This window comes from Helianthus annuus, chromosome 6, assembly GCF_002127325.2.
Source record: "Helianthus annuus cultivar XRQ/B chromosome 6, HanXRQr2.0-SUNRISE, whole genome shotgun sequence".
Classification (NCBI taxonomy): domain Eukaryota; kingdom Viridiplantae; phylum Streptophyta; class Magnoliopsida; order Asterales; family Asteraceae; genus Helianthus; species Helianthus annuus.
The window spans coordinates 24,020,166-24,046,290 of record NC_035438.2 but is presented as its reverse complement, the minus strand read 5'-3'; the positions used below and the strand labels follow the sequence as shown (position 1 = coordinate 24,046,290).

Genomic DNA, 26,125 nt, shown 5'->3' with positions numbered 1-26,125 from the left:
ACTTAATTTTTTGTTGAAACTGAAGTGGTAATATTGGTTTGTAGTTATCCGATTGCAAGTTCTTTATGTGGAAACAAGATTTCGACAAATTATTCGAAGCTCATTCAAATTGCAGTTCAAGTCCTGTAAGTTACGAAGAGTTGTAGAATGAGAATTTGCAATTGCAGAACAAGTTGTTATTAGAAGAGAACAAGATGCTGAAAAGTCAAATTCATGGTAAAGAGTCCACGTGGAAGCAACCATTTGTGTTTACTTTGTTTTTTGGTCATTGCGATATGGATGTACATGTTGAAGTAGTCATTGAATTTGGTTGTACGATATTGAACTTATGAATGAAAAACCAGAATTCCCTTATTGCATATGCAGTCCATTATTGTGCAAAACAGTCCACTACAGTGACCATTGACACATTAGATGCAGTCCCTTGTATGTGGTGTGTATTGACCCATAACAAATGTTCAGTCCTTATTGTATTTGGTGCCAAAGTGCAGCGGTGTGTATAGACATACCCTTGCAACAGCCAAAACTTATATATGTCACTGCTGTATATATACCATTGCTGTATAATTACCAAAATACCCCTGCAACACCAAAAACTAATATGCACTACTGTATGATTACCAAAATACCCCTACAACTATAACATTAATTTACCAAAACATTACATAAAACATTAAAGTCATTACATAACATACAGTCACTACATAACATTAAGCCTAAATGATTCTTGTCCAAAACAGGCAATACAAAACATCGAATTGTCCAAACACAAGTCAAACTTTGACCAACTAAGTACAACCTTCTCTGTTGCCCTTCCCTCTTGGCCTTCCTCTTTTAATTGACTGTTTACTTCCTCTATGAGTGGCCTGTTGGGTTGACTGCTGAGTTGACTGTTGGGTTGACTGCTGAGTTGACCTTTTCTTCTTTTGGTTCCCCTTTTGTCTTTTTGATCCAGGTTCAGCTGCATCCAATAAAAATACACTAGCTAGCATAATTTGACATATAAAACAACTGAGATAAAACACTAAACCTCATAAGTATCCACCTGCATTCATGTTTCCTTTTTCACTACATTTTCTCTGGCTATGACCTCTTGCTCCACAAATGCCACAGGTCATTATAACCCCATGCTTAGTTAGTTTGCCTGGCCTTTTTGGATTCTCATGTGGGCCTCTCTTTCTGTTCTTCTTAGGCCTACCAAGAGCAACTTTTATTAGAGATGGATCCATTGGATAATCAATCTTGGGCCAATACTTTTCACTAGGCAATGGAGGGATTGTGAAGTCATAAACCTTTGTGTATGTTTCTTTGTGGTAACACTGCTCCACAAAGTCTTCTGCATTCTTATGTAAAAACCCAGCCACAACGCACACATGCTTACATGGATATCCCCTTAGTTCCCACTTTCTACATGTGCAGGTTTTATTATCCAAGTCATTGGATTGGGCGTTTTGTTCATTGGGCTGGGAAGTGGGCTGGGCAGCTTGTTTAGTGGGCCTGGAACTGGAGTGGGCTTCAGGTGCCATTAATGGACCTTGTTGGATAAGTACTTCCATAAATCGTCCAGTCCAGTTAAAAACCTTAACAGCCAAGTCCAAAACATCTTTATCATTATGAAAGTGCCTAAGTTCCCTATCATCAGCAGCCAACCCATACATATAAATGTCCCTGGAATTGTAAAAACTTGATTCCATTGCATACTCTACTAGTTCAAAGTATGAAACGTGGTCTACATCAACAAGTCTTGATTCACCTCCAACATACTATGGTTGACCAAATGCTACTTCATTCCACTATCTCAAAACAATGCCTAAATTCAAAATTCTGCAAAATCGTACCTTCAATGCGAAAGATTAGGGCTTGATTCTTGTATCTTCGTCTTTGATTCTTATATCTTTGTCTCTGTGTTAGTGTTCATCAATCAGGTTTAGATCAGTGTTAGGAGACAATCCAGGGTTTTTATATGGACTTAATCGCCACGTATTGATGTCCAGGTAAGCAAGGTGGTGACATGTAGGATTAAAAACTAACAGGGTTAGTGATTTGTTAACAGAGTGGTGCCAACACAAACTGTATGTCAAGTTGGAGGTGTCGGGAATCATAGTGTTAGTTGGGGGGTGACAACAACCAAAGGTCGATAGTTAAGGATGATAAAATCCAATAACTCTAAAATGAATTAATAACCACATTATGTAGTGTTTTGACTTTTGAGCAACACAAATAGCACATCACACTTGAACATGTGCTTGAGAATTTTGTACATTTATGAACAATGTAATTTTGTAAGTAAGTGACATTTTGCGTTTTTAACATATATAAATGGCCACGTGTAAGGCATTTAGCATGGTGAAATAAGAATAGAAAGCACTGAAAGAACTTTAAAATTTAATCGCAATGAGTTGTTAGAACCATTTTGTTACGATGGGATTGTTAAATCAAACAAAAAAATAGACGTTTAATGTTAACCATATATGTGAGTTGCGTACTGTTACGTAAAACATATCTCTTGTTTTATATCTATCTATCTCTCTCTCTATAAACCCTAAACTCTACATCATCCATCACCGCCACCACCGTCGCCCCCCCCCCCCAATACATCGCTACCACCGTAGTCGTCTTCTTCAACGCTCGCCAACCCCCTAACAACACCGCTGGAAAACTCCTAGAAACCCTAGATCTGGGTACATACTCTACCAACACTGCAAAACTCTAGATCAGGATACATGAAAGGATGTGATTGTGGTGGTTCCGTTTAGACAAAACCGAGGGCGACAACAAATGGTGATGGGAGTGGTGTGGCCAGGCTTTAATTGATTGTACCATATTTAAAAAAAATTGTAGATGCCACATGACCCAAAAAAGTAAAACCCGAGTATTATTTCTAAGGTTGGCTTTTAAATAATCTACTTTCTAATAAATGATTTCAATTAATGTCATGTATACTCTCTCATTCAACCTCACAATTTTTACTTATATTTTATTTTAATATATGTTTTTAACAATTTATACATGGATACCACTTATTATAAAAGTAGAAACAATTCTTTCTTTATTTATAATAATGAATACCAAATTTTTTGATAAGTAAAATATTCAATATCGTATTTTACAATGATTAAAATAAGAGTTAATTACATAGTTAGTCCCTGTGGTTTGCGCAAAATAACATACTTAGGTACTAATAGTTTAAAATCACCTTCTAGGGTACTAACTTTTCATTTTGTAACATTTGGAGGTATTAACCTTTAGGGTATTAACATAGTTAGTCCTTGTGGTTTGCACAAAATAACATATTTACGTACTAATAGAATGTGATTTTAAACCTACAAATAACGCTAATACCTCCAAACGTTACAAAATAAAAAGTTAATACCCTAGAATGTGATTTTAAACTGTTAATACCTAAGTATGCTACTTTATGCAAACCACAGGGACTAACTATGTAATTAACTCATTAAAGTAATTTAGAATATAAATTCATAACCTAAGTTATCTCCAAATTAATTTCCCTTATTGTATCTATAATTTGATTATACGTTTAAAAATGCCAGGAAAGGTTTACAGAACAACTTTGTCATCGTAACTATGCCATTGTTAACAATGGGGTGGTGGTCCATTGGCAAATGCAAAGCCTTTAAACGCTTTGGAAGAGGGGGAGATCTTGGGTTCAAGTTACACAGACAGCAGGGAATAAAAAAATTTGCCGTTCAAAAAAAAAAAAACTATTGTCATTGTTAGCCACATCTCACATGCTTATTGCTTCTTGGTTTGAATTCGAACATCTTTGAAGTAATGCTTTATATGGGTTTAGCATATTGTGGTTTGGATGTTTGATGCCAATAATATGTATATATTGATGAAATGAATTATGTGTGTTAATTTTTGTTTGCTTGGTGCACAAACAAAAATTAGATATCATGTGATATTTAGCTTCATATTTTGTTTTAAAGTATTAATTAAATCTGATAAAGTTATATCATTTCATTTACGTCACTTTTCATTCTTTTTTTTCAACTGTAAAGTTTTTTACGGGTCTCAAACCTACTAGTATATGAGTATATCACTAACATAACCCACGTCATGTTTGGAAGAGAAGAAATGGTGGGGTTTCGTTGTCCTTTTTTCCTGAATTCCATCACTCTTTAGAGGAAGAATAGAATAAAGATAAAGAAATAGAGAAAAGATGGTCATATAATTACAAAATATCTCTTATTGCATTTAAAATAATATCTAACTGGGGGCAAGTATTTTCGGTTTTTCGTAACTTTTTTACTAATTTATGAGATTTCTCTTATTCACTTAAAATTGATTTAATTATGTCTGGTATATTAGTTTGTAACCAAACTCACAATGGTTTAGGGCTTAAACGTTCAACCAGCTGATCAGGTTCAGTTTTTAAAGTTATGCTTCTAGGCAGGGTGTCATTCGTGTCTGGTTAATAGATTTTAGGTTGACAGGTTGATAATGTGGTCCGATCAATCAGATTCAATAGCCAGAAAAAAGAGAGGAAACAGAGAGAAATTTAGAGGAAGGATTTTGGGACAATTTTCTGAATAATTCATTAACAATCCAAACAATGGGTAAGGATAGTGTAAAAAGGGCCTAAAGTGCTCAAAGTGTGAGAAGTGTATTATAACACTATATATAATACTATATAACACCATATAAACACCGTATAACAATATGCAACACCATATAATACCATATAACACTATGTAACACTATATATCATTATATAACACTATACATCTATCATAGACATGCCATCAGACAACCTATAGTGTTATATTTGTTATATAATGATATATAGTGTTACATAGTGTTATATGGTATTATATGGTGTTACATATTGTTATACGGTGTTTATATGGTGTTATGTTGTATTATATACAGTGTTATAATACACTTCTCACACTTTGAGCACTTTTTACAGGATCCTCTACCTCCAAACAATTACATATAAAGGAAATTACTCTTAGCCACTACTCACGTGGAGGAGATCATGTATCACCCTCCTTTATTTTAGGAACACTCCTTGACACACAAGCTAAACATAAACTGAAACATAAATTGAAATAAGGAAAATAACATAATTAAATTAGCATAGCATAAGGTCCTGTTGTCACGTTGACTTCGGTACGCATCAATCCCCACCGCTTGAATTCACCTTGTCCTCAAGGTGAAAATCAGAATACGCCTTCTGAAAACGCCACTTAGTCTCCCAAGTAGCTTCTTCGCGAGGGAACCCTTTCCATTGAACTAAAACTTCTGTCTTGGGCCTATACTTGCCTTTCTTCACCACCCTTTCCTCCAAACAGCTTCTGGTTGTGGACCCGCTGGTGGTAAATCCTTTGAAACAACTTCAGATGAAACCGGAGTAGGAGGATCACCTTGACACCTCTTTAATAAACTGACATGGAACACGTTATGAATAAGGGCGTCAGGAGGAAGCTCTAACCGATACGCAACAGGCCCCACCCGTTCAATAACTTTATATGGCCCAAAGAACTTAGGACCCACCTTGGCTGATAAACGAAACGCCACCGTCGTCTGCCGGTACGGCTGAAGCTTAAGATACACCATGTCCCCCACAGAAAATTCCACCTCACGCCTCTTCAAATAATCTTTTGATTTCATCCGATCCCTAACCGCCATCAAGTTAGAACGTAAGTCACGCAATAACTTGTCTCGATCAATTAACAACTCTTCAACAGCTTGAACTTTGGAAGTGCCTGGAACGTAAGTCAGAACCCGAGGTGGAGGACGGCCATACACAACTTCAAAGGGGGTCATTTTGGTAGCCGAATGAGTTGATGTGTTATAACTAAATTCTGTCCAAGGAAGCCAGTCAGCCCACATTTTTGGTCGATCCCCCGCAAAACAACGAAGGTACTGTTCAAGGGTTTGGCTGACCACTTCCGTTTGCCCATCCGTTTGGGGATGGTAACTCGAGCTTAAACACAAATCTGTTCCCTGCGGTTTAAATAGTGCCTGCCAAAATGAACTAATAAAGACATTATCACGGTCACTCACTATTGTGGAGGGAATGCCATGCAGCTTGATGACATGTGAAATAAACTCTTTAGCGATAGTAGCGGCGGTAAATGGGTGGCGGACCAGCACAAAATGGGCATACTTCGAAAGGCGGTCTACCACTACCATGATGACAGTGTACCCATTAGAGGACGGCAACCCTTCGATAAAATCCATACTAATGTCCTCCCAAATTCGAGTCGGAATCGGCAAAGGTTGCAGCAAACCAGCAGGTCTACAGCTTTCTGTTTTAAATCTTTGACATATGTGACACTCTTGGATAAACTTTTTCACCCTTTCTTTGATCCCGGACCACCAAAAACTTTCCTTTACCCGAGCTAGAGTCTTGTGAAAACCAAAATGCCCTCCTTCACTAGATGCATGACAATGTTGCAAGACTTTGCGAATAAAAGATGAGGCTGGACTCAGCAAAATTACGTCCCCACGAAACCAAACCCCGTCTCGCTGCACCAAGTGAGAACTAATTTTTGCGGAGAAACATCCCGGTAAATCATGATAGTAAGTATCTTGCTTAACCTCTTGCTGCAACTCTGCCCACTAGCCCGTTGTGACATGGGAAACAACCAAGAAATTCAACTCAGCTTGCCTCGATAATGCATCCGCTCCTCTGTTAGTCACCCCTTTCTTATACTCAACCCGAAAGTCATACCCCATCAGTTTCGGCAGCCACCTGGCCTGAGCCGGAGTGGAAACTCGTTGCTCCAAAAGGTATTTAAGGCTGATGTGATCTGTTTTAACCACAAAAGGTATGCCCAACAAATACGGTCTCCACTTCCTAACCGCCTTGACTATCGCCAGCATCTCCTTTTCATATGTGGACCACGCCAACATGGATCCTTTTAGTGAAGCACTATAATACGCAATCGGACGACCTTGCTATGTAAGGATGGCCCCAGTACCCACTCCACTAGCATCACACTCCACAGTAAAAATTTTAGACCAATCCGGCAATCCTAAAGTGGGAGTGGTTGTGAGAGACTTCTTGAGCTGCTGAAAAGCTTCCTCGGTCACTACATCCCAATAAAAGGGTATGTTTCCCACCAATTTATGAAGAGGTGTTGCCATAGTACCAAATTTTTTAATAAACTTCCGATAATACCCGGCGAGGCCCAAGAACCCACGCACCCCCTTAGCATTCTTCGGTGTCGGCCAATCTAACACTGCTTTGACTTTGGACTGGTCAACTGCCACCCCTGAAGACGAGATGACATGGCCCAAATAATTGACTTTGGCCACCCCAAAACAACACTTAGTTATTTTGGCATAAAGCCTATTAATAGCCAAAATCTCCAAAACAGTAGACAAATGTTGCAAGTGGTCATCCAAGGTTCTTGAATAAACCAATATATCATCGAAAAACACAAGCACAAACTTACGTAGATGGGTCCGGAAGAGGTCGTTCATTAAACTTTGGAAGGTTGCCGGCGCGTGCGTAAGCCCGAACGGCATCACCACAAACTCATAATGCCCTTCATGAGTCCGGAAAGCCGTCTTACAAACATCCTGCTCACGCACCCGTATCTGATGATACCCCGACCGTAAATCCAGTTTCGAAAACATAGTGGCCCCGTGTAGTTCGTCTAGTAGCTCGTCAATGACCGGTATTGGATACTTATCTTTGATGGTGATATCATTCAAGGCCCGATAATCGACACAGAAGCGCCAAGTTCCGTCGCTCTTTTTGACTAACAACACCGGTGATGCGAACGGGCTATGGCTAGGCCTGATCAAACCTTGGTGTAGCAGTTCCCTGACCTGTTTCTCAATTTCTGATTTTTGGTAATAAGGCTGGCGATAAGGTCGAGAGCTTACTGGTCGGGTATTATGCATCAACGGTATGTGGTGATCTTGGAATCGAATTGGTGGGAGGCCTCGGGGTTCCTGGAAAACCCGGTCATACTTCTTAAGTAAATCCCGGATGGCCAAACAAGGGACGTGTTCGGTTGGATCGGTCACCCCAAACGGCTCAATCTGTAATAGATATGCTAACCCCTGTAAACCCATTAATTCATTATCTGGTACGACCTATAGTTCGGAAGCTTTAAGTCCCTGTAGGATATGTTTTGCTCCTGCTAACCTGAACCCAATAGTGAGTTCCTGATAATCAATTTCCACCGGACCCAAAGTCTTGAGCCATTGAACACCCAAAACAACTGAACAAGCAGCCACAGGTAAAACCCAAAAATCGGTTGAAATTGTAAACCCTTGGATGAGGAGTGAAAGACCGTTAACTCGACCCGGACATAACACCTTTTCTCGGTTGCCCACAACAACCTCAAAAGTGACCTCACGGTCAATAACGAGGCCAAATCGATCAACCAACGACTGGTCAATGAAGTTATGTGTACTACCCCCATCAATTAGAACCACGACATCTTTATTCTTAATCTTGCCTGGCAATCGTAATGTTTGAGGGTGAATAGTACCTGTAATTGCATGGAAAGAAACTCCAGCTTGGGTTTCGCTGTAATCAGCGGCTGGTGACTCAGTGGCCGGAGGGGTCTCTTCGTCTTCGGCAACATCGTGAATCATAAAGAACTGAGGCTTGGTGCATCGATGGCCTGGCGAGTATTTCTCATCACAGTAGTAGCACAGCCCTTTCTCACGGCGTGCTTTAGCTTCAGTGTTAGATATTCTGCGGGTAGGTGTAGGGCTTGGTAAAGCTAAAGTGTTGGTTGGGCCTGGGCCCAGTATACCGGCTGAATCAGTGGAAGGAAGTCGGCCCGCGTACGAAGTGGTAGAGAACCGAGTGGGCTGGGCCTGTTTTCTGGCAAGGCCCAATTTTTCTTCTGCCATTCTGGATAGCCCCATCGCATCAATAAGTGTTGGTGCAGTTGTCTGTCGACTACATCTTCGTTCGAGTCTTAAAGTCTTAGAATAGGATTGATTGTAAATATGAGAAATAGTGAATGTATAGGTGTTAAATGCTGGATCGCTGATAGAGTCAAATTAGATGTTAGGGTCGCTCATTAGGACATTAATGGGCTGAACCGCTCGAACGTACACATGCTGATCCGCTCGTATGTCAAGCATGCTGAACCGCTCGAGTGACAGCTTTCTTGGACCGCTTTTATGACTTGTCTGGACCGCTTATTGGGCCTGTCCAATAAGCGGTTCCCAATCTCTATATATAGACTGATGAGCGATCTAAGTTGTAACAGTTAGAGAAATCGTGCCGAAGCTTTGCCGGTGCGAGATTTGAGCTGTAAACGTTTGATATTAGTAAAACAAGTAGTTAAAGTGATTTGCCTGCTGTTTCTACCTTAGTTTCTTGTAATTCCGCACCTGAAACCAAGGAGAAAGCCTCTGAACGACTCGTTCGGGTCAGATTCCGATCCTACAAGTGGTATCAGAGCTCAGGAGGAGGTTCTCTGCAGAAATTAGCCAGATTTTGTCACTTTTTCTTACTTCTACACCTTCTTTTTCTGATTCGGGAAGATTTCACGGTCGGAATTCGCTCATATTCTCACAGATTGTGCAAAATAGTATCGTGACAAACCCTAGAAAGTTTCAGATCAAAATTCAAAGTTTAAGTGAGACAAAATTGGAATTGAATGTGGACCGCTCGTTCGAACATAATTTGAACCGCTCGACCGAGCAGTTCTGAACCGCTCATCCGGACGTTATGTGGACCGCTCATTCGATCGGTTAACCTGGTTCGCTCGAAATTTTATTTTTGGACCGCTTATCCGGACCATTGTGAATCGCTCATTCGGTCGAATTGTTCCTGGATCGCTTATTCGAACTGATTTGGACCGCTTATAAGACTGATTGTGGATCGCTTATTTGAATCATTTCTGGATCGCTTATTCAGATAATTTTTGGACCGCTTATTTGTTATCCGGATCGCTTATCTGGACCGCTTATTTGGCTCAATTGCTGTTTGGTTCACTTTTCTGTCACATTTAGATCGCTTATTCGTCAACAAACACGTGTCGGTTTGTTTTGCGAAACATGGCAATGATGTTTGATGAACAGGAGAACTATTATTTCGAAAGATTTAATAACTGGAATAACGGATTTCTAGATGAGGGGTATAGGAAAGTGAGCAAAGATGGTTGGGCAAAAAGGTTCAAATATTTTGTGTGTCTGAAAGACGAAACGTTGGATGATCTTAAAGACCGATATAGTGTTTTACTGAATTATCTGAAAGATCATGAGATATATCCGTCAAATGTTGAGAAATTGGAGAAATTTGCAGATGCATTACCAATTGAATGGGGTGAATGTTTGAAAAATTTAAGGGAGGACTCAAATTTTTCAAAACTACCTTTAAATCAATTCATCAGCAAACTTAAAGCTCATGAACTTGAAATCAGAAAGAGAAAGAAAGATATAATCAAGGTTTTGGAGAGTAATGTGCTAGATTTGAGTTTAGATGTGTTTGAGGAGATGATCAAAAGGATTGGTAAATGTATCAGGGCAAAACATGTGCTGAAATACGATTTCAAACGAGGTTGTTATATTGATAATAATGGAAATCCTCTTGATTTCGTTAAAATGTTCTGTGCAGGTACATTCACAGCAAAGGAAGAAGAAAGTCCAAAAGCTGAAGAATCGGTGAAGAATGAAACAGTGTGCTCTAAGTGTGACAACTTTAAGACTGACAATGACAAACTCGTGAAAGACATGGCAAGTTTGGCATCTGAAGTCAAAAAGTTGAAAGACGAGAAGCACGTTGCTGAAAATCAGATTCTTATTCTGAAAGAAAATTGTGAGAAGTTGAAAGCTGAAAATGACAAACTGTTGGTTGGTTTTAACAGTTTGACTTTGAAAAATCAAGAATTTGAGGGGCAAGTGAAAATTCTTGAAGATGGGAGAAATGTGTTCAGTAAAAACAACATTGAAAAACAGAAGATGATAAATTCCCATCTTCAGAAAATTATCGAACTTGAAAAGGAAGGTGAAAGCGCTCAAAAGAAAATCAAAGAGTTGGTAAAAGAGCTTGAAAGCAAACAGAAATCTTCAGAAGATTTAGATTTCTGGATTAAACTTGAAAACAAGAATCTGAAAGCGAATGAATCAAAATTTCAGGAACAGATAAAAGTTTTGATGAATGAAAAATCTGTTCTTGAAAATTTGAAGAATGATAATGAAAAAACTATCAAGTCTCATTTTGGGAGAATATCTCAACTTGAAAGTGAAGCTGAGAATTCGAGGAACAAAATTGATGAACTTGAGAAGAAATTGATAGGTTTTGTGACTAAATCTGACAGTTTGAATTTTCCCTGTCCAAAACCAATCAATTCAGTTCCGATAAGTGAAAATGTTACAAACTTTGACAAAGTCAAAGTTGAAGATTGTGATGAGAAAACTGATGATGAAAATGAGAAATTTTATTCAGCAGATGAGTCTGAGACAGAGTCTGATGCTGAAATTAAGAAAAAGAAAACAATTTTAAAATTAAGAGGAAAATTTCAGAAAACTGTTTTGCAATCGACTGAAAAGGGAGAATGCTCTAAGCAAAAACCTGTGAAGAAGATTGTAGAACAGAAACAAAAATTTAAAAATGAAAGAAAAAATTCATCAGTACGATCATCCAATCAAAAGAAAAAATTACAAAAAAGTAGAAAATGAAAATTCAAAAATTATTGTGTGCAGGAGGAACCACAGTGCTCAAGAGACAAATCCAACAATCAAGAGGAGAAAGGAATATCACCAAGCCAAACAGTGCTTTGATCTGAGCGTTTGGTATGAAGATGGTGATTGGTACGATAACAGAATGTGTTACAAATGTGGTTATCAAGGACACATTGCTGTTAACTGCCAGAGACAGAGATTTGAGACAAGAAGATGCTATAATTGTCAAATCAAAGGTCACATTGCCAGAGATTGCCCAAGGAAATCAAGTGAAAGATTGAGGGTTAATTCTCAAAAATTGGCAAAGAAACCAGTCACTGTCAAGCCCAAGGAACTGAAAGTTTCAGAACAGAATGTCAAAGAACAGAAGGTTCAAGAACCTAAAGTTCAAGAAAAGAAAGTGACGCTTTCTCAGGGGCAGAAAGACAAACTGCGAAAGAAGAGGAAGAAGGCCAGAGAATATCTGGAGAAGATTTTGTCCTCGGGTTCACCGGACAGATCGATTAAGAGTTCTGATGAATCAACTTCCTCGGCTGCAAAGTCAAGCAAGATGAATTCTTCAGATACAAATCTGAGGACTAAAGAGGATAAGAAGAAGAAGAAAGTGAGGTTTTCACTTCACGGCGATGAATCTGATGTGCTGAAGTCAGATAAGCCATCTCCTGGCGATGAATTTGTTTCTTCGAAAACAAAGGAGCCACATGTCGGCAATGAATCTGACTCATTAAAGTCAGACAAGCCACATTCAGGCAATGATTCTGGTTTGGTAAAACCAGAAGAGCCATGTGTTGAGGTAAAGGTCGAGAATTCTAGTTTAACAATGGATGAGAAAAATTTTCCACCATTGTTGAATAAGAATTCAAAATCACCCAAGGCTGGTCAGGCTTGGGTGAAACTTTTCAAATAGAAAAAAACCTGACTTGCCGGAGCTCCCAGGTTTGTAAGAGTGGAGCATGAATCGGCATCTTTTTAAATCTGTGTTTGAAGATTTTGCAGGAATTGCCGGAGCTCCCAGGTTGGTAAGCGTGGAGCATGAATCGGCATCTTTCTTGAATTTTATTCGGTAACGTCAATCATGCAAATGGTAAAGAGGTTTGGTTGTGTTTGTGAATGTTTTACAAGTGGTACAGAGGATTCTGGACTGCATATGGTAAATCAAGGACATTAACTTGTACTTGGATTTTCCTACTTTTGTGTAGAAAACAAGATGATGAAGTAACCCCGTACCTAAACTGTTTGGTAAACAAACTAAGTTTTCCGGAAAAGCCATTTTGATTAAAACAAACTTAAGTGTTTTGAAATCACAATGGGAAAATAGTTTGTTGTGAGGGGGAGTTCCGATTGTTTATGCCAGGTGGATAGAGAATTGAAGTGATTCTCATCAGGTTGTCAAGTTTGTACAGTTTGTTTCAAATTTTCCCAGAAAATCAAAATTGAAACATATTTTGATTTTAGGGGGAGAAAAATTTTAAAAAAAATTAGAAAATTTGAAAATGTCAAAAACATTAAAAATTTAAAAATGAGTTTTGTTGTGAAAAAGAGGAAATGATTGTAAATCAGTGGACTATCACAGCATGCTAAAGAAATGTAATGTAAAATGTGATAAACGGTCTCACTGATGATGTGACGATAGGTTTTTGTACATTTAGTAGATTTATTCGGGATATAAACCTAAAATTTCAAACTTATGAAATTCGTGGGGAACACTACTTGGATATATAGGTAACCCCTGAAATCTCGTTTGAAAGGTCTCGTATTCTGATATACTAGGTGTTTATACTCTATGATGTCTGGGGTATTATTCCGGGACTTCTGCTGAACGGTAGTTCTGACCTAGTCCTTGGCTAATACTTTCCACAAAATGCTTGAAATATAGCATAAAGCCCTCAGTTGATTAGACAATAAAATTGATAATCATCTGTTGTAGCTGAAAAGATCCTCTAAAGGGGACACACTGCTAAGTCGAAGCTGATATCTCTCTGCTGAACGGAAGTTCTGACCTGAGATCCCTCAGTTCTCGCATCTTTCCCCTAATTTATGTACAGACATCATTGTAGTATTCTTGCCTGTAAGACTGAATATTGGGATTCTGGATACGGGAGTATATTCAAGAGGTGGGACACATGAATTGAACTAAGTTCATAAAATACCTAAATAGTATCCTGAATAGATTGAAAATTGTATGAAAATTTAAGAGGACAATTATATCGTCAATCTACGTGAATCGTTTAGAACTTAAAACGATTAAAAGCTTAATGGTGCTTGTGTTATGTCTCAAAAACTGATATGATCCTCTTGCACAAACTCACAAAAATATGTCTGTTTTGCATTTAAATTTCTGTCTTTGCATTTATGTTTCATATTTTCAAAAATCCAAAAAGATTTTCGACAACTGATGGTGAAGAGCTGATTTTCAAAATCTCAAAGGCTAAACTTGATGAACATACAGGTTGGTTAAGACATTTGAAATGTTTAAAATGATTCATTAGGTTGAATCAGAAATTGGAATGTTTCAAATTTGTGAAGCAGTGGTTAATTGAAAACAGTATCACAAGATTAAGTTGATTCATTAAGTTGAATCACAATTATTCTGATTTGTGATAGAGTGGTTAAGTTTTGCAGGTTTCTGATCCTGTTGCTACAGATAGCCAGGAGACATATCAGAACCAGATAAAAGCTTATACAGAGAAAGCCAGGAGATAATTTCGATGGTGGTAACAAATCCCAGACGACTATCCTAGCAGGGTGATAGGGGGAGTCTGATGAAAGTTATAGCCAAAGAAAGATAGATCCAGGCAGAATTCTTGAAGAAGATCGAACTATATCCGAGAATGTCTTGTTGAAGACTCTCACTGAAGATTCCGTCAACATTCAAGGGGGAGTCTGTTGGTGCAGTTGTCTGTCGACTACATCTTCGTTCGAGTCTTAAAGTCTTAGAATAGGATTGATTGTAAATATGAGAAATAGTGAATGTATAGGTGTTAAATGCTGGATCGCTTATAGAGTCAAATTAGATGTTAGGGTCGCTCATTATTGGGCCTGTCCAATAAGCGGTTCCCAATCTCTATATATAGACTGATGAGCGATCTAAGTTGTAACAGTTAGAGAAATCGTGCCGAAGCTTTGCCGGTGCGAGATTTGAGCTGTAAACGTTTGATATTAGTAAAACAAGTAGTTAAAGTGATTTGCCTGCTGTTTCTACCTTAGTTTCTTGTAATTCCGCACCTGAAACCAAGGAGAAAGCCTCTGAACGACTCGTTCGGGTCAGATTCCGATCCTACAATAAGAGACCTAGGTTTCTTCATCTTAACCTCCAATCTGACCTCATCCTTGAGTCCTCCAATATAACTTGACATTAAAAAGTCTTTAGGGAGCCCATCCACCTGGTGAGACAACTTCTCAAACGACTCCTGATACTGAGCGATTGTCGTATGTTTGAGTCGGGAAAGAGCTTCGCCCGGATTTTCGTAATCTGTTGGCCCGAAACGTGCCAGCAACGCCTGGGAAAACTCTGCCCAAGTCATCGGCCCTTTGAGTTTGGTAAACCATCGGTGCCACTGTAAGGCGATTCCGTCGAGATGGATCGATGCCAAGTTGACCTGCTCCTCTGGCTCAACATTCTGAAATTCAAAGTATTGGGAGGCTTGGTACAACCAACCGTTTGGATCCCCACCGCCGAAACGAGGAAACTGAAGTTTGTGGTATTGTTTGGCTGCATCACCCGAAACAATGAGCTTGCCACTAGGACCGGACCCACCGTTGTTCCGGTCATGCTTGATGGTTTGAAATTCGTTCATTAACTGCTGAAACATATCGTTCACTTTTGCGAATTGATCTTGCGTCTCCTGCTGGAACTGTTCGAGTGATTTCTTGTTGTTACGGGTTTCCATTGGATCACGACTGACTGCTCTGATACCATTAATGTGGTCCGATCAATCAGATTCAATAGCCAGAAAAAAGAGGGGAAACGGAGAGAAATTTAGAGGAAGGATTTTGGGACAATTTTCTGAATAATTCATTAACAATCCAAACAATTACATATAAAGGAAATTACTCTTAGCCAATACTCACGTGGAGGAGATCATGGATCACCCTCCTTTATTTTAGGAACACTCCTTGACACACAAGCTAATTAAATTAGCATAGCATAAGGTCCTGTTGTCACGTTGACTTCGGTACACATCAGTTGAAGTGTTCCACCCGAACACCATTCATATATTTTAGGCTAGGTAAAAAAATAGACCGGGTCAACTAGGGGGCAAAGTTTTAGTAGGGTAAAAATTGGATGAAGTCGAAAGAAATACCTAATGAATATAAAATAACAAAAAAGAAACATTTTATTTAATAAAAAAACTAATTATTATATTATATAATCTAGTAGTTATTTAAATAATCATTATTCATTATTCATAAGATATAAATTAAGATTCAAGCCCTAACCCAAGTTTTATTTAAAATTTTAAATTATATAAAAAATTTTAAATTATAACATCCTTTAAAACTAATACATGGTCCTTTTGACAATTTGACCATAAAACAATGACATGAAGAGGTGGACAACAAAATAATGGGTGGCCCCTTCAGCTCACAATAGTGCCCCAGCAACCTATAGTAATACCTCTATATACTTGATAAATATGGGCTAAAATCTCAAAATAAGCAAAATCCTGCTGGTCAAGCATGGTGGGCCTTTGTCCACAATCGTTATACCTTAGATCCGTCGATGTGAATCAGGTTGTAAAAATGAGCTATACAATAAACATGTTGATGGGTTAACCTATTTAATTACACAACATAGGTTAAACACGTTAACCCAAACACGACCCACTTTTTAAACAAAATAAACATAACTAAAGGTTTGTTTTTAAGCAAACACGACCCCGCTTCTAGTTCTAGGTCAAATACCGGTTAGTCCGTATGGGGGTCCGGGTCCAAACTACGAAGCTACAATAAATTACGGTTCATAAGTTAGTTCAAACGTAAAAGCTCATCGTTTTGTGAACCTGTACAACAAGAGATCTGTAAAACCTTGAAGAAAATGAACATGAGTACCCCCTTAGATCCAGTTGCAAGCAGTGAATCAAAGGTTTTAGATGCTTTGAAATCGAGATACACTTGCATACATGAACCTCTGCCTGTTTCTGCTTCTGCTGATTATTATTATTCTACAACTTCAGATAATAATAATCAAAGATATTTAACCTCACTTAGGGTTTTTGGCAGTCGAGAGGTGGAAGAACCTACCAGTAAGTTTCATTTTTGTGATTTTGTTGAACTTGACAGGTTCCTCTTTGATCTGACTGTTTGGATAACCCTAAGTTGAACTCTGAATTGTTATTTATATACGTATGTCTATAGAGACGACTTGTGTGATTTGAGTCAACTGGATGAGTGTGATGTGTGAGTAAATTGCCCTACACATACAGCTCATCGTTGATTTAGTCGTCTTGCTTCGGATATTTTCGATTATTATATTGTTTCCAGTTTGCTAGTTGTGACCTAGATCTGGTATAAATTGACCACTAGATTATATAACATTCTGTTATTGTTAAAAAATTGAATAACTGAATTATGGTTTGCAAATTGACTTAATTTTGGAAATGAAGAAGATGGAAACTGATTCTTGTTTAGCCATGTTTGATAGAAACATGAAAGATTAATGCAGTTTTGTAATACAAGTGAACTCTGCTTTTTTATTTTTATATATGTTTGAAGAAGACTTGTGTGATTTGAGTCAACTGTGTGATTGTGATGTGTGAGTAAATTGCATTACACATACAGCTCATCGTTGATTTTGTCGTGTTGCTTCGTATTACTTTCGATTATTATATTGTTTGAAGTTTGTTAGTTGTGACCTAGATCTGGTGAAAATTGACCAAAATTTTATATAACGTGCTTCACATATTCACAGGTTCGTCTAATCTGGTGGTGGATCAAAATATCATAGACCCACAGATAGTTAAAGAGAAGGTTACAGCTGCACTTAAGGCTTTAAGTTTCCGTGAGCCACGTGTGCTTGTTCAGTTTTGGTCACCTGTTGCTGTCATGAAGCGGTGCTTGCTAACGACTTTGGACCAACCTTTTGGTCTTGGTGCGATTGACGAAGGCCTTTACAAGTATAGGTTGGAATCTGAGCAGCGCGTGTTTGTCGTGGATGGAGAGCATAGAGAAGAACTAGGCCCTCCTGGTCGTGTTTATCGCCAAAAGTTGCCAGAATGGAGTTTGGACATGCATGGGTATATCAATTTGCCTGTATTTGAACCTCACAGTGGTTGCTGTGTAGGCGTACTCGAACTCATAACATCGTCAAAGTATACTGATTATGCTTTCGAGGTTCGACAAGTCTCAAGAGCACTGAAGGTAGCATGAATGCATGATACATGCATGCATACATACATGCGTATTTTTTCTCTGTGGTTATGGCAATTTTGTTCATTTTTCAAAACTGATTATATTCTACTTTGCAGGAAGAGAATCTGAAGTCTCCAAACGTGCTTGAGGATACGAGCTTTTACGTGAGTTGTGTACATACATGTATAATTTGCATGTGTATGTGTGTTATTTCATGTGAAGTTATCTTTAAAATTTCAGGCACGTGCTGGAGATGAAAAACGGCAACTTGAATTGGATGAAATCTTCAGGACTTTAAAGACAGTATGCGATATTCATAATATACCTCTAGCTCAGACGTGGGGTCCGTGTGGATACAGTAGTGTCGTTGCCAGTTCCGGAAATCTAGAAAGAAGTTGTAGTAGCTTTAGTAGAAACTGTATAGGGAAAGTCTGCATGTCAACCGCTGCTCTACCGTTCTACGTACGAGATTTGAGCATGTGGGGATTCCACGAAACCTGTAGATCACGACACCTGGACAAATCTCAAGGAATTGTTGGAAGATCATTGTCGTCTCACGGTTTATGTTTTTGTGGAGATGTAAGTAAACTCGGTGAAGATGAATACCCCTTGGTTGCGTATGCGCGTATGCATGGAATAACTAGTTGTTTAGCTATCTATCTCAAGAGTCCTGAAGTGGACGATGAATATGTTCTAGAGTTATTTTTACCAACACAGAATGAAAATGAAGCAGACCTACAAAGTTTGGTGAAAACCGTAAAAGAGCATATTAAAAATGCTTCTAGGATAGAACTAGGTGATATATCGTCACCCCAAGTCATCGGGGGAGAACCTCTTACTTGGAATCTCGAGTCTTTGACGTTGACTGAAAAAGAAGAGGTCCCACCAGAGTTGGAAAATTTACATCTACTGGCAGAGAATGGAAAAAACGATTGTGATGTTGATATTGGATTAAATCATGTGGATCATATGGAGGAAGATAAGTCGTCAAATTCTGCTGCTGCTGGAGCAAATGATAATCTTGTTTCTTATATGAATTTTGGAACAGGAGATGCTGATATTGATGTGGGGGGATTGCCGATAAAAGAAATTGATTATTCCAAACAACCGATTAGAAAAAAGAAAACTGACAAGCCGATTAGTTTAGAGGAAGATAAGCCATCAAATTCTGCTGCTGCAGGAACAAACGGGAATGTTGTTCCGTATTTGGATGTAGGGATTGAAGATGTCGATATAAATACAGGGAAAAGGAGGGGAAAATACATTGACTTTTCGAAAGAACCAATTAGAAAAAGGAAGAGAACCGACAGGTCAATTAGTGTAGAGGAAATTAGCAAATATTATGGGAAAACGATGGAGGAAGCTGCAGAGAGCCTTCATGGTGAGTTAATAGATTGTTTGTGATGGCTAGAGGTGGCAAGTTTGACCTAGGGGTCGATTTAGGTTATGTTTTATTTCCAACTGATTAAACTAAAAGATTCAACAAAAAATGAAACAGGTCAAAATGGGTTGAAACCCATTCTAATTCTAAGTTTATTCAAATGCAAAAGTCAACTAAACTAAATCATTGAAGGAAGTTAGATTGTTATTAATATAGTTTTTCTACTCACTTAACACATAAATTATGGGGATATTGCTTGTGAAGGTCACATAACATTGGCATCATTACAAATTCTAGCAAAAATAAGAGGGAAATTGGATTTTCATAATCCCAATTTTCACATATTTGCCGGCAACAATCCCAACTTTGGAAATGTTGTGTGATAGTCTCAACTTTGTAACCTATTTTCTCTCAACGGTTCCATACTAATTAAAAGTTAACCTAGTTAGTTTTTGCTGACATGAGGGTATTTTGGTCATTTTACTCTCATGTGATGTCCATTTGGTTAGATTTCACCACAAAAATACCCTCATGTGGGGTCCATTTGGTCAGATTTAACCACAAAAATTAACTGAGTTGGGGTTAAAGGACATAATTTGCAAGAGTTTGCAAACATCGAGTACGTTTTCTGTAATTATTGAAGACAAAGGACACAGTTTGCAATAAGTAACATACATAAAGGACGATTTTTGTAATTTACTTTTTAATTTAAACCCAATGCTATTTCTTTTAGGTGAGGGGGAGTTGAATTGCATGTATTATTGATTGTTAGGTTAGCCACTAACTGAACCTCACTGCGGTTAACCACTAATAGGGTTAACCACAAAATGAGGTTAAGGTTCGCGTTCTCAAAATCTTGAGGTTGACCGAACTGCACACACCACTACCATTATCCACCATGCCAGTTTGTCCCGTCCATATTGCCACCTCTAGTAATGTCAATATTTGCAACCTTTGCTTCTAATATCCTCAATTTGACCTTTGACCTTTTACATTGTATGTATGCAGTCAGCAGGTCTACCTTAAAGCGCATTTGCAGGAGTCATGGTATACCAAGGTGGCCATATAGCCGGACTCCCAATGAAACCGACCCCCTTCCGAAGCCGGACCAAACAGATGCAGCCGTCCATGCATCTGACAGAGCTCTTACGACCCTCGTTTTAGGCACTTCTAATGCAACAAACACCACTCATGATCCTGCCACTCTTACACAACACAGTAAGCATACTTCCCAACTTGTACTCCACCCAACGCAACAAAAATATCCGCCTGACGGACGTGCAAAGCCCGAGACAACCGTCAAAGACAAGCATATCAAGAATGCTGCAGCAAACACATACACGATTAAGGTAACATACAGAAAAGATACCGTGAAGTTTTCATTTAGACTGTCAGATGGACTGGCAAGGTTGGAGAAACTGGTTGCAACACGGTTTCAGCTAAGCGATGGAAGCTTTAGCCTGAAATATGAAGATGAAGATGGTGATATAATATTGATTGCTTGTGACAATGACTTGACTGCATCATTGGGTGCTTTTAGACAACCAGATGCTCAGACTGTGATCAGGCTATCGGTTTGGCCTGTTGCCGGTCAGAACCCTGATGCTTAGACCTTAGTCTTATAAAACTTATGGTGCTTGTAATGAGATCAATCATTTGGTAGTCATACTTGGAAAAAGGTTCTACTTGGAAGGTGGTGTTTTCTGTAGGTGTTAAAAGAGCCTTTATTAACTTTGATAATTTAATCATTAGACTTTATAAATCTAAACTAATGCAATGATGTCATTTGGTCAACTTAGTCACGTGTCAATTCAGTTGAAAAATCTGTATTATAACTTATAAGTTTGGACTGAAAAAAGAAACAAATATATAATATGGTAAGGGCCCCATTTTATCATAAAGGGGAGCTGGTCACTGTTGTTTTCTTTTCGTGATCTGGGCCAATGCGTTGGCCTGTTTGGACTTTTAAAACGTTTTAGTTCTAACGGTTTTGCCATTGTTTCAAATAATAAATCACAACTTTACTCAATGTCATATTTCCATTTAAGATTTAATTTAACACTTAAGTCCTTGTATAATCCATCTCTCCGATTTTTATAAAATCCAACACACTCAACACACTCCTAAACCCTCTTATACCTTTTCTTTTTTATAAAAATTTAGAATTTTTATACAATTCATCCCTTCAACCGCGGTTTTATTCCTCCGCGTTCAAGTGCCGACACGAACCAACGTAGCAATCCTAGCCGTCCCGTTTCTCCGGTTCCCACTCGACACACCCCATACGGATCCGGTTTTGTCGATTTTAATCAACATCAAACCGGGTTCATGAACCTATTGAACCAACCACTCTCATGGGACCCAAATCTATACGGTTGGAACCCGAATCAAAACATGGACGGAATGGGGTCGTCTCAAGCATTTAGATCGGCACAAGCATTCGGCTCGCCACTATGCGAGCCCGAGGTCGTTCCGGATACACAATCGGAAGTAGAGGGGACGCAAAAAGGAGAAACAAAACGCCCACATAAAAAGAAAACCGAAACCCGAGCGAAAAAAAGCGTGCAACCGTAGGATAATGAAGAGGAGTACGCATTAACCCGATCTTGGCTCGACGTGTCGGAGGACCCCCAAATAGGTAATATTTTTGTATTAATTTTTTGTATAATTTTATTTTATTTTATTATTTTTTTGTATTAATCATTTGTTTATTTTTTAGCAAACAACCAAAGTAAAATAATCTTTTAGAACCGAATACGAGAACTTTTTTTCGGGCTCATGGGTAGGGGAGACGAATACCGGCCGGCGGATTCAATATCGGGCAAGTGGACCGATATCAACAAGAAGTGTACAAAATTTCAATCCGTTTACCAACGGGTAAAAGCCAGATGGAAAATTGGCCACAAGGACGAGGACATTACACAAGAGGTCTTAATCGAGTATCAAGCCAGTCAAGGTAATTTCCCGTACTTAAAGTGTTGGCAAATTCTTCAGAATAGCCCCAAATGGGCCGACGTTCCTACGAATACCGGTCGGTCGGCAAATAAAAGGCCGTCAAAGAGATCAAAAACCAACGAGTCGGGTGAACCTGAAACGCCAACCTCCGACGCTTGAAACCCCGACGTAAACGATGATATTCGGGGGGGAAGAGCCGACAGAAGAGCTACAACGACCCGCCGGAAGATATATATTCAAACATGACAAAAGCTTATTAAACATCATGAACAGAAGGTGGGTAGTGGGTACTACAATATCTTTTTGAATTATATTATGTCGTTATCCATATAACTATAAAGTTAACCCCCTCTTTCCAGGGTGGACCTATGTGTGTTGGTGGATGGGTGGACGCTCCTTTGAAAAAAAATAGTGTATTAAAAAAAAAAAAACCCGATCACACCCCTTGAGAATATGGTTGAACCTCTTATCCGTACCCCTAACAAATAATTCATAGGTCACCCATTGCATCTTCCTTATATTAGCCACCCCTTCACCAGGAAGCTGTGGAGTCTCCTGCCATTATGACCTCGTTGCTGGTGTATTAGATGACGTGTCATGTTCCGCTCGTTCTCATAAGGGTGTCCGGGGCGTACAGCGGGGACCCCATCGGTGACCACATCCACCGATCGGGAACACCGCCGCCAACGTTGCGGGGACCCGAATCGGGGAGTGGAATAGGCATGGGTTCACCGCTTGGTTTGGCTCATTTTTCGAAATAAGACCGTTAAAAAACGGTCAATTTTTTTTAAAAAAAATCAACTTTTTAAAACAACATATATTTAAACAACCTAAATCAATTTTTTTACCACACTCACCACTCTCAAACTCACACCAAAACTCTCAAACTCCAATCTTTCAAATACAAAATGGATTCCAAGCTTCCGTTTCTTTCTACCCTACCCGACTTTCCCGACGATGGAGATGCATCGTCAAGCGATAGTAGCTTAATTTTCTTCCAAAATCTCATCCAACAAGCGGAGCTACTAGACACGGCATCGTCTAGTAAAAAAATTATGTCCGTCGAGATCGTGAGGGGGGCCATGAGACACTCATGGCCCGATTATTTTGATGAAAATCCAAAATTTAATGAAGATACTTTTCGTCACAGATTTCGTATGTCCAAGTCTTTGTTCCTAAAAATTGTTAGTGACGTGGAAGCGTATGACGAGTGGTTTCAAGAAGGCTTAGACGGGAGAATGAAGAAAAGTTTTACACCGTTGCAAAAGGTTACTTCGGCAATTAAACAACTTGCAACCGGTAACCCACCAGACGAGGGGGACGAGTATTTAAATATGTCTGAAAGGACCTCTCGTGAGTGCCTTGAATATTTCTGCGAGACGGTCTGTAAAAGGTATGGCGGTGAATTCCTACGTAAACCAACGAGCCACGACGTCGCGCTATTGTATCAGGCTCATGAGGAGAGGCATCACCTACCTGGTATGTTGGGTAGTCTGGATTGTACACACTTCGTCTGGAGAATGTGCCCCACAGAATTGCGTGTACAATACATGAGAGGCGATCATCAATACCCGACGGTTATGTTAGAAGCGGTAGCGTCTCAAGATTTGTGGATTTGGCATGCTTTTTGTGGTCCTGCGGGTTCACAAAACGACATCAACGTGCTGCAACAATCTCCGTTATTTCTTGCTCAACGAAACGGAACGGCGCCAAATTGTCCATTTCAAGTGAACAACCACTTATACAAACGCGGGTATTATCTTACTGATGGGATCTACCCTACCTGGTCCGTGTTTGTGAAGTCTTTTCCATATCCACACGACCCGAATGAAAAAAAGTTCAAGAGGCAACACGAGGCCGCAAGAAAAGATGTGGAACGGGCGTTTGGTGTGTTAAAGTCGAAGTGGGGAATACTAAATCGTCCAATGCGTTCGAAAACGGTGAGAAAGATAAGGTCCATCGTGTATACGTGCCTTATTTTACACAACATGATTATAAAAGACGACGGAAGGGCGATATCACCGGTACATATTCAAGATCCTCCAGTCGAACCCGTCTTCGATGATACAGCCTATACGGAGCTCATTGACGAAGACACGCATTGGAGGCTAAAACACGATCTCGTTGAGCATCTCGGAAGTTTAGATTTGCCTCACCTTGAAGTTGATTCGGACGACGAGTAGTTTGTTTTTATATTTTTCTAGTTTGAATGTATTTTTTTTCTAGTTTGAATGTATTTTTTTTTAATTTAATGAAATGTCTTTTATTTAATTTTTATTTTTATTAATCTTTTTTTAATTTGTAAACATGCATCATTTTACAAAAAAAAAAAAAAAAAAAAAAAAAAAAAAAAAAAAAACAACTCCCCTAAGAGGGGAGTGCCGCCATCAAAATGGGGTGTTAGGGGAGTATTAGAGGGGACTTGACGTGGCAATAGCTGGTTGGTCGGGCGTAAGAGAGGGGACTCACCTATTAGGTGAGCACCCCTTACACCCTAAGAGTTTTTCAATTGAAGGTGGTTTCGACTCGTGCGTCGATCCCGCTCAACTGGTGTAAATAGAGTATGTTCACATCTCATGCACTTTTTAAAGATTTTATGTATGTATAATTTTATATTAGTAGGTGCACATCTAATCATCTATATAATATTTTCATGTGTGAGTTTATTGTGCGTATAACACATGTACGGTATGTGTTTTTTTTTTTTTTTTTTTTTTTTTTTTTTTTTTTTTTGTTACACTAGTGAATGCACCAATGCACAAGTGCGTACGATGGATAAAATACGTTTTGTTTGGATTTAGACATTTAGTATAAGTTTGTATCTTGCATATAATATATAATATACATATTAATGAATTTTAATTGTATTTTTTTATGATAGATAGAGTTAATTGCTCGGATGGTCCCTGTGGTTTCAAGTTTTTTCATGTTTAGTCCCCACCTTTTGAAAATAGCAGGTATGCTTCCTATGGTTTGTCATTTTGTTACTCGGATAGTCCCTGAGTAGATGCCAATAAGTTTGGAAATAACATGTATGCTCCCTATGGTTTGTCATTTTGTTACTCGGATAGTCCCCAGAGTAAATGTTGGAGACTATCCGAGTAACAAAATAACAAACCATAGGGAGCATACATGCTATTTTCAAAAGGTGGGGACTAAATGTGAAAAAAACGTGAAACCACAGGGACCATCCGAGCAATTAACTCTGATAGATATAATGTGTGTTAGAATTTTTATGAAACACAAATCAGTTCACATCCTATGCACATACACATATTACTAGTGTTGTGAAATAACTAGGCTTGCCTTGCTTTCATTACTTGTATATTTTGAGAGAAATAAAATACTAAAACTAGATGCGATATCATTCATTTTCAATATAATATAAAAATAATAAATATTTTGTCCTATTTCTGATTATGCTCTGGATCCGTCAATTTTCCATTTTCATTTACCCGTGTTACAGAAAGTCATCCCGGGAACCTTGCTACTAAATGAACTGAGTCCTCTATTGACCAAGAAGGTCGGTTAGACTTTAAGGGACCATTCCCTGTAAGGAATGCCGCTATTCACCCAAAGGGCGAACAACCGAAAGCATTATATCCTCGCGTTCTACCGTTCATTCTTTTTCTTTCTCTTGCCGGTGCGGCCCTAGGAACCAGAGCATTGATTGCACTACGTACACTAATTCACAAACCTCGTGTGGGGCTAATCGTTTTCATTTCCCTTGTTACCCAGTCCATCCATGCAACCCTTTTGCCTCTAAGAAGGCCCAAACATATATATGAAGTCACAAAGCCCAAC

At 38.8% G+C, this 26,125-nt stretch overlaps 1 protein-coding gene across 1 annotated transcript; it reads left to right on the top strand.

Moving 5' to 3' along the window:
* The first annotated feature begins 16,547 nt into the window (after positions 1-16,547).
* On the top strand, positions 16,548-21,160 carry LOC110865020 (protein NLP7). The gene is made up of 5 exons (XM_022114208.2): positions 16,548-16,880; positions 17,546-17,994; positions 18,102-18,149; positions 18,226-19,366; positions 20,375-21,160. The coding sequence occupies exons 1-5, from the start codon at positions 16,673-16,675 to the stop codon at positions 20,974-20,976; spliced, it is 2,448 nt and encodes an 815-aa protein (XP_021969900.1). The 5' UTR covers positions 16,548-16,672; the 3' UTR covers positions 20,977-21,160.
* Positions 21,161-26,125: the final 4,965 nt, after the last annotated feature.

Coding starts and splice junctions, on each gene's coding strand:
- LOC110865020 (XM_022114208.2), top strand. CDS start 16,673: ATGAACATGAGTACCCCCTTAGATCCAGTTGCAAGCAGTGAATCAAAG. Junction 18,150..18,225: donor TTGAGGATACGAGCTTTTAC/GTGAGTTGTGTA, acceptor TTAAAATTTCAG/GCACGTGCTGGAGATGAAAA. Junction 19,367..20,374: donor AGCTGCAGAGAGCCTTCATG/GTGAGTTAATAG, acceptor GTATGTATGCAG/TCAGCAGGTCTACCTTAAAG.